The sequence below is a fragment of the Ochotona curzoniae genome, unplaced genomic scaffold, assembly GCF_017591425.1.
Source record: "Ochotona curzoniae isolate NIBS_2020 unplaced genomic scaffold, NIBS_Ocur_1.0 scaffold_3223, whole genome shotgun sequence".
NCBI lineage: Eukaryota > Metazoa > Chordata > Mammalia > Lagomorpha > Ochotonidae > Ochotona > Ochotona curzoniae.
Window position 1 is genome coordinate 424,064 of NW_024467108.1, and position 7,704 is coordinate 431,767.

General features: G+C 47.9%; 1 protein-coding gene across 1 annotated transcript; it reads right to left on the reverse strand.

The window, feature by feature from the left end:
* Positions 1–261: 261 nt before the first annotated feature.
* CNGA4 (cyclic nucleotide gated channel subunit alpha 4) lies at positions 262–4,935 on the reverse strand. The gene is made up of 6 exons (XM_040963996.1): positions 4,865–4,935; positions 4,638–4,739; positions 4,306–4,412; positions 3,409–4,054; positions 2,349–2,698; positions 262–725 (listed from the first exon to the last, which is right to left on the reverse strand). Exons 1-6 carry the CDS (start codon positions 4,924–4,926, stop codon positions 262–264), a joined length of 1,731 nt encoding a protein of 576 aa, XP_040819930.1. The 5' UTR covers positions 4,927–4,935.
* Between the last annotated feature and the right edge of the window lie 2,769 nt (positions 4,936–7,704).

Genomic DNA, 7,704 nt, shown 5'->3' on the forward strand with positions numbered 1-7,704 from the left:
ATGACTTCACGTGAAAATACTCTGTGGTGTAAAACTATCTAAGCTTGTGAGAAAGCATGTGTGGTCTGAGAATAGGAATTCCAAAGCATTCTGTGTGGAATGCACAGTTTGGGCCAGTGTGTGCATGTGCAATGAGTATTTGCATGGGTGTACTAGAGAGTTTTTAGCTGGGCATTTTTAGCTGAGCATCTACAGACCAATTCATTCCAGTCTCTAAGCCTCAACAAACACCCCGGGCAGTGTTTCTGCTGTCAGGCTTTCCTACAGCTCTGGGCCTAGGGGTCTCTCCTGGCCAGTCTTTTCCACTCCCTCCTTGGAAGCTCCCTCTCCAGGCTCACCCTCATCATCAGCTTCAGCTGCATCCTCTGGCATTGGCCACTCTCGAGTTTGCCACTCCAGTCGTTCAATGCGGTAGGCAATCTTCAGGGCGCTGGACTCCAACTCAGCTAGGAGGCGAGCAAACTTGGTCTGTAGATCATCAAGCTGCTGATCGAGGCCTCGTAGCCGGGACTCTGTGGCCTCCTGAAGGGCAATCTCAGCTGCCTCGGCATTCACGTCCAACTTATTCATTTTGAGCAGGATCTCGCGGCCCTTCTCCTCCATGATGGCCTGGGCTTGTGGATACTCACTCAGTACCTCCCTCAGGTCCTCCTTGCTCAGGCAGAACAAGTCTGAATAACCTAGGCTCTTGATGTTGGCTGTGCGGCGGTTCCCAGACATATTTCCTGTGGCCGAGGCCGAAAGACAGCAGGACAATTAGCAGGGGTACGCAGAGCTGATACCTCACTCCTGAATCAGGATTGCCACCTCCATGTTTGTGCTTTTGGGTCTTTTTCTGCTTTGTTCTGGGTAGGTATCAGTGATCTGTCTAGCAGTCATTTTCTAGAGGTGATAGATACATAATAAGAGTGTTCCATAACAGCATGACTGTGCAGTGTAGACATGTCCTTCAGGTATCATAGGAAGGAAGCCCCTACCAAGCTGTAAAGCAAGGAATTCTGGAAAGGATGAACTAAGAGGGGGCAATAAAAGAAAGGGGGAAGGGTGTAGGGAGAGGGCACTAGGGCACTATAGCCAGAGGGAGGAACACGAGTAGAGGGATGGAAAATAGTCAGCTGGCCTCAGAAAACAAAAAAGTAGCTCTGAGTGGCTAAACTGCAGGCTGTGGGAAGGGTGGAGAGATGTACCAAGGCTCGCTGTTCCCATGTTCAGAGTTGATGCTGAGGTTGGAGGGAAACTACTGACACATTCAAAGCAGGAGAGCTAAATGGCCTTACTTGCCTTTTAAAGGATGCTGGTGATGTCTGGGGTGGGGCAGATACTACAGATAGAGTTGCTTGAATCCTGCAGTGTCTTAAAGCTAGAAGGACCCTAGCAAGGGGAATAGGAGCTACCATTTGTTGAACACTTGCTATGTGCCAGGCCCTGTGCTTCATGTTTTATTCATGTAGCTCATTTGATCTCCCAAATCATTGTTTGGGTTTTAAATATTAATCTCATTGGATAGGTGAAGAAATTGGGGCCTAAAAACAGAAATTGACTTGTCTGAAGTCAGACAGGCAGAAGTGGACTGGGATGTGGAGATGGTGTATCGGGGGTGGTTGTTGGAAGACAGATGTGAGGCCTTTAGAGCTGCTGGAAGGTGGGGCACTCAGGCCAAGAGAACCTGTCTCCAGTCCACCTGTCCCTGTTAGGGACAATGTGCTCCCCCCATTCATGTTTTACGTTGCTCCTAGCCTTAGCTTCTTTACCTGTGATCAGGCATTAATGACGCCTCCTACACAGACCTGATGAGCATAAAAATGAGCCAGCCATATACTACTTGTCCTGGCAGGGAGTTGATGGTCAGTATGTGGAAAATTTTTCTCCTTGACCTTTCTTTCCACTTGGCTGTGAAACATTTGTTCCTTGTACTCATCTCAAGAATGCTTAGTTTATACTTATTAGTACTTACTTACTTAATACTTACTAGCATTACGAGTTGATATATGTAAAGCACTTAGGAAGGGCTACAGGGCATACATGTAATAAATCTGAGCTGTAATGATTGTAATTATTACTATCATTATTATCTCTGCCACTCTCCACTGATTTGTTGGTGTCTCAGGTCAATGTTCACAGAACATGTCTACTTTCTTTTGAGCACCTACCCTGCTCACTGATTTGGCTCAGCTTCCCCTCAAGGAACAGACCCTCTCTGCCCTGCTTCTCTCCTGAGTCCTCTGGTAAGTCAGGCAAGGACCAAGTTTCCTTAATCCTTCTGTCTTGAAGTACTATCTGGAACCCAGCTCTGGGTTCTCCCGCACCTTCCTTAGCCCTGTTTCCAATGCACATGCTGGGATGCTCACCTTTGATGTTGATGATGCTGATCTCCCCAAAGTAGAGGCCTGCACCGAGCACAGCATACTGTGTGATGCCATCATCTGCCACCACGGCCAGCTGACCCTCACGGATGATATACATTTCTCGGCCAATGTCCCCCTTGCGACACACATATTCTCCAGGTGAGTAGGTCTGGGGCTGCAGCTTCAACACCAGCTCCTCCAGCAGGCTGGCCTCACAGTTCTGGAAGATCTGTACCCGGCTCAGAGTAGACAGGTGCACAGACACAGCCACTTCGGCCCTCAGCCGCTCAGGCAGGTGCTGTAGGATGGCGACCTCATTGGTCATCTTCTTATTGATCTGCAGGTGCTGGTACCTAGGGGCAAGGACAGTGCCATTTCTGTTCCAGCCTCTTAATGGGGCTTCTCCCTTCAGCCTTTGCATCAGATCAGCTTCAGTTAATAGTTAATCACACTGAGATCTCATAGTGGTCATGAGAGTACCTACGGGGTTACCTGCTTTGCTGGTCACTGATATGTTTTGGTCTCTAATACTCCACTCAGGGTACAAAAGTCTCCACTTGACAATATAAGTTACCCTCTGCTACCCATCAGGATCTACCTCCCCGAACAATCAGTGATGCCTTACACCACCTTCCTTGATAGCTGTGTCAACCACCAAGCAAAGACCCTTCCAAGAAATGCTTTGTGCTGGCTTCCCATGTAAGCGACACTTCCTCTCTATTCAGTCTTCAGTATAGAACAGTGACATGATCAACCATCTTCTTGTGGTTCATCCCTCGGCTGCACTGCCCTTCTCCTCCCATTCCTTCCAGAACCTTAGAATTCCTTCTAGACGGTGGTAGTTTCTATTCTCTGGTCTCCAACCTTCCTCAAGTAGGAGTCCTTTTCCCTATACTTCTCTCACCCATCCCAACTCTAAGTCCAGATTCCTCTAGTGGAGGTCACTCTTCTCTAAGCCCGCCTAGCAGACCCACCAACGGCAGCCATATTTTGACTGCCTAGCCTAACCCAACAGGTGCATCTCACAGGTTGTATGCCTGCTGCCTGGACCCCTGCTTCTCACCAGTCAATAACTCGTCGCTCCAGCCGGCGGTTGACATGCTGCAGCTTCATGTACTTCTTCACTAGAGCATGGTCCGGGTAGAAAGCTGCGTCGGCTGTATTCATGTTATAGATTACAGAGCTCATGCTGCCCATGATGGTGGCAAAACCCATGACGGCTAGCAGGAAGTCGCCCACCATGAAGAGGTACTCCTCCTCCCGGGCTGGCAGTGGCGTGTCTCCCACGGTGGTCAAGATTAGCGTGGAGAAGTAGAAGCTGTAGAGGTACTGGCGCCGCAAGCGCTCAAAGCCAGGCTGTGCAGGGTCTGGGTATACCCACGCATCTCGCCCAAAGCCTAGGTACCGTGACAGGGCAAAGTACAGACAGCTGTTCCAGTGAATGACGACAAAAATGTAAAGCATCAGCTTGGCGATGCGAAAGGCATTGGGGTAAGCTGTGCGTGTCTCCGTGCGGTCGAAGGCCTCGAAGAGGCGGGGCACCCGGAGAAACCGGTTCAGCCGCAGAGTGGGTACGTGTGGGCCCAGGCGCAGGTAGGCCAAGTCCGTTGGCACCAGGGAAACCAGGTCCAGCAAGAAGCTCCAGGTGCGAACATAGCGACTCGAGATCTTCCCCTTGTCCACTACTAGGATGCCCTGGTCTAAGAATCCTGGAGTGGGGGGGTGGGAGTGAGAAAGGGACCAGCTGGGCTCAGTATGGGTTACAGTGGGCAGGCTTGGGGAGGCCAGTCATAGAAGGAATGTAACTACTCCAGAACTTCTGGGATGGACAGGGGGATGTTACGAAGCACAGAGGCACAGGAAAGTTGGGGAAATGGGTGAATGAGAGTTCCTTGCTATTAAGAGTAGCAAGGCTCTCTAAGGAAAACTGAAGAAGGGTCAGTCTTAGGGGCTCACTGACCTGTGTGAAAGCGCACTATGATATCCAGGAAGTACAGAAGGTCACTTGTGTAGTCCAGCACGAACCAAGCCACCAGATAACCATGCTGCAAGTCAGGAAAACAGGCTCTGCAAGTCAGGGGTGGAGACAGAAGATATTGGCTAAGGGCAGCTTTCTTGTAAAATGTGCTGCCCTTTAGCCCCTTAGCACTGTGCCTTGGACCTTCCCATCAGCATTCATCCTTCTTTTGGGTGCTGCTCTTTCTTTGAGCCCTGCCCATGTGCCAGCCCCTCTTCCCTGCCTTACTTTTTAACCTCCTTTTCATTTAAGGCCCCTTAGTACCCCTGCCAAACCTGCAGACAACTATGATGAGATTATACATGACTGGGAAGACCATCGTGTTCAGCCACCAGTAGTAGTAATCCCCCGACGGGTCCAGAACAGGCAGTGACTTTCTGTGGGGAAGAGGGAGTTGGGCAGACATTCAATGCTGCAGTTCTGACTGGAGAAGGCATTAAGAGGAATGAGGTTCCATCAAGTGAGGTGGACAGATCCGACGCTGGGGACCAGAGCATCTCACCTGGCCTTGGCAGGGGCCGGGGGGCTAGACTCCGTTGTCTTCACTTTGCTGTCCTGGCTCATGGTTCTGTGGTTTGGGGCCTGGGTCTGAGCTAAGCTTTGGACTTCTTTGCCAGCAAGTGGTTTGCAGAGGTGGGGGTTCGTGCTCGACTCCTGGAAGAGGCTTCCTTGGGCTCCGGCTGTGACTGTTGTGTCTTGGAAGCTCTTAGTAACACATCCAGGGCTAACAGCTACTGAAAGGGCGGAGCGGTGTAGCTCCAGTGCCCGCCCTGTCTCCTAGGGCTTGGGCTTAGACCTGTGGAGCTAAACACCCATAATGAGTTCCCTAGAGGGGGCGAGGTGTGTCTGCCTGAGAGAAGCCTGGACCTTGTTTCTGTCTTCCTCTTTCACATCCTGCCTCTCAAGCTGAACTACCTAAGGACCCTGCAAGTCATGAGACCTGCATTCCCGTGTAGGCTCAGACAGTTTGGTCTTGTGCAAGTTAGCCATTTGGGTTTCATTACCAGGTGACTTAACAACTGTTTACTGAATGTAAAAGTGTCAGATGCTAAACTAGTCTCCAGAGACAAGGAGATGCCTCTCTCATCAGATGTGAGCTCAGCTTTTGTTATCTGCATCTTCACTGACATCCACCTGTGACCTTCCTGTTGCATGAAGTGATGGCAGCCATCCTATGGTGCTTTGGGCCACCTACCCTTTCTGTTGCCTTTGGTGTCTGATCCCTCCAGCTATTTCTGTCTTTTCTGAATCCTCAACCTCTTCTAAGTTTCCCCCTTTTGTTAACATGCTTAAATGTCTCACTCAAACAAAACCCCTGTCAGTTCTTGTGTAACCTGTCCCTTTTGTTACTATCATCTCTCTCAGTGAGTTGGCAAGTTATAATCAGAATGCCTGCCATGTGGCTGGCCAGTGTATGCCAAGTATTGGGAATACAAAATGGATAAGACAAACTCTGTCCTCTGGAAGTTCACATTCTGGAAGAGGAAATCGACACACAGGTAATGAGCATTGGCTGTCACTGCCAGGGTACTAGTGAATATTCAATTAGATGTTTAAACAATAGGTGTTACAGTGCATGAGATGGGGCCCAATTGAGCCTGGGCTCTGTAGAATGAATAGGAGGTAGGTATAGATGGCAGAATGAAGAGTGCTAGAGGCAGAGCACAGGAACGTGCAAAGACCTGGAGGCAACAAGCACAGGAATAGGGGAACAACAACTGAGTATTTTTTTTAAGAAGGCCTAAGTGTGGGAAGTGGTGGTGAGAGAGGAGGCTGAGTAGTGAGAACAGACCAGTTCAGGGAATTTATCAGATGTTCTAATAACGCCTGGATTTTACCTAAAAGCAGTGGAGGATCCGTGTCATGTCTTGCAGTCAAGGGATAGGGCAATTTGTGTATTTGGAGAAGTTTATTGAAAGAAACATTTGTAGTCTAATTCATTTTTTAAAACTTTTCTCCCCATGGCTTCTGTGATACCATGTATTTTTTGGTTCTTGCTTTGGTTTTTGCTTCTTCTGAGTCTTCTCTTAAGAGCTTCTGTTCATCCCTTTTATGCTGGTACTTTTAAGACTCTGATCTAGGCCCCTTTCTACTATCTTCCTGACTCTGTATGCTCTCAGTTACCCAAAGGATTTCCTCTTCTGTTTAATGGCTCCAAGGAATCTCCTTGAAGTGCAAATATATATTATATATACATACATACATGTATACACACACACACACACATATATATATATAAATATATTGCTACTGCTCCCTGGAAGTTTCCACTTGAACATCACACATTCATCTTCAACCCACTGGGTCCATAACAAAGTTCATTATCCATTTACAGCCTCTTTCTGCTATAATCCCTATCTCTGTCCTTTCAGCCACCACCCTAGGACCAGTATTTAACATTGTGGCAATTTTATGAAAAGAGCCACACATTCTTTTAACACTGCTCCTTGTTTCAACCAACAGTGTAAGATGAGCAATGTGTGACTTCTGAGGTTGGATTATAAAAGGCCATGCAGAGTCCTCCTGGCTCTTTAGCAATAGTTTTTGTCTGCTGATTCCAGTTCAGGATGCTTCCTTCTGGAATGTAGTCACTGTCTTGTGAGGCCCTATTTTTGAAAATTGTTTTTTGAAAATTAGAGTGTGAGAGAGGGTGGGAAAAGAAGAAGAAAGAAAGAGAGAGAGGGGAGATATAGAGTATGAATGAATCAGAGTTCCTCTGTTGGTTCATTGTGGCAGTTAGGTCTGGGTCAGGACAGTACCAGGAGCAGAGAACTCCATCCTAGTCCTTCATGTGCATGACAGGGACCCAATTACTTGGACTGTTTTTGCTGCCTTCCCAAGCACATTAGCAGGATTTTGGATTGGAAAATGAGCAGCTGGAACTTAAACCAGCACACGATGCTGGTCCCCTGTGAGGCTCTATTTGACAGCTCCAGCTGAGTTTAGCTTTGAATTGTCCCAGCCCTGAATAAACCTCTAGACATGTAACTGAATAAACCTCTAGATCCAACGAACCAAGCCCAAGTAATCCCTAAGTGTTTGAGTTTCTTAGATGAAGTTGCAAACATCATGTAACAGACAAGCCATTTCTGCTGTATTATCTTGTCTCAATTCCCCAAATCTGTGAGCATAGTAAAATGACTATGGTTTTACAGCACTAAGTTTAGGATAATTTGTCATGTAGCATAATATCCAGAACAAAAAGACAGTGTAGAAAAATGTGCTAAGTATATGGCTTGATAAATTTTCATGAAGTGGGAGCTGACATTGCAGTGTAATGAGTAAAGCCACAGCCCATGATGTCAGCATCCCATAAGGGTGAGTCCCAGTTGCTCCACTTCT

Bases quoted from the DNA above. Each gene is read 5' to 3' on its own strand.
- CNGA4 (XM_040963996.1), bottom strand. From the start codon at position 4,926: ATGAGCCAGGACAGCAAAGTGAAGACAACGGAGTCTAGCCCCCCGGCC. The intron at 4,740-4,864 runs GTGAGATGCTCT...TCTTCCCCACAG, and splicing joins CCGGCCCCTGCCAAGGCCAG to AAAGTCACTGCCTGTTCTGG. The intron at 4,055-4,305 runs GTCAGTGAGCCC...CCCCCACTCCAG, and splicing joins CATAGTGCGCTTTCACACAG to GATTCTTAGACCAGGGCATC.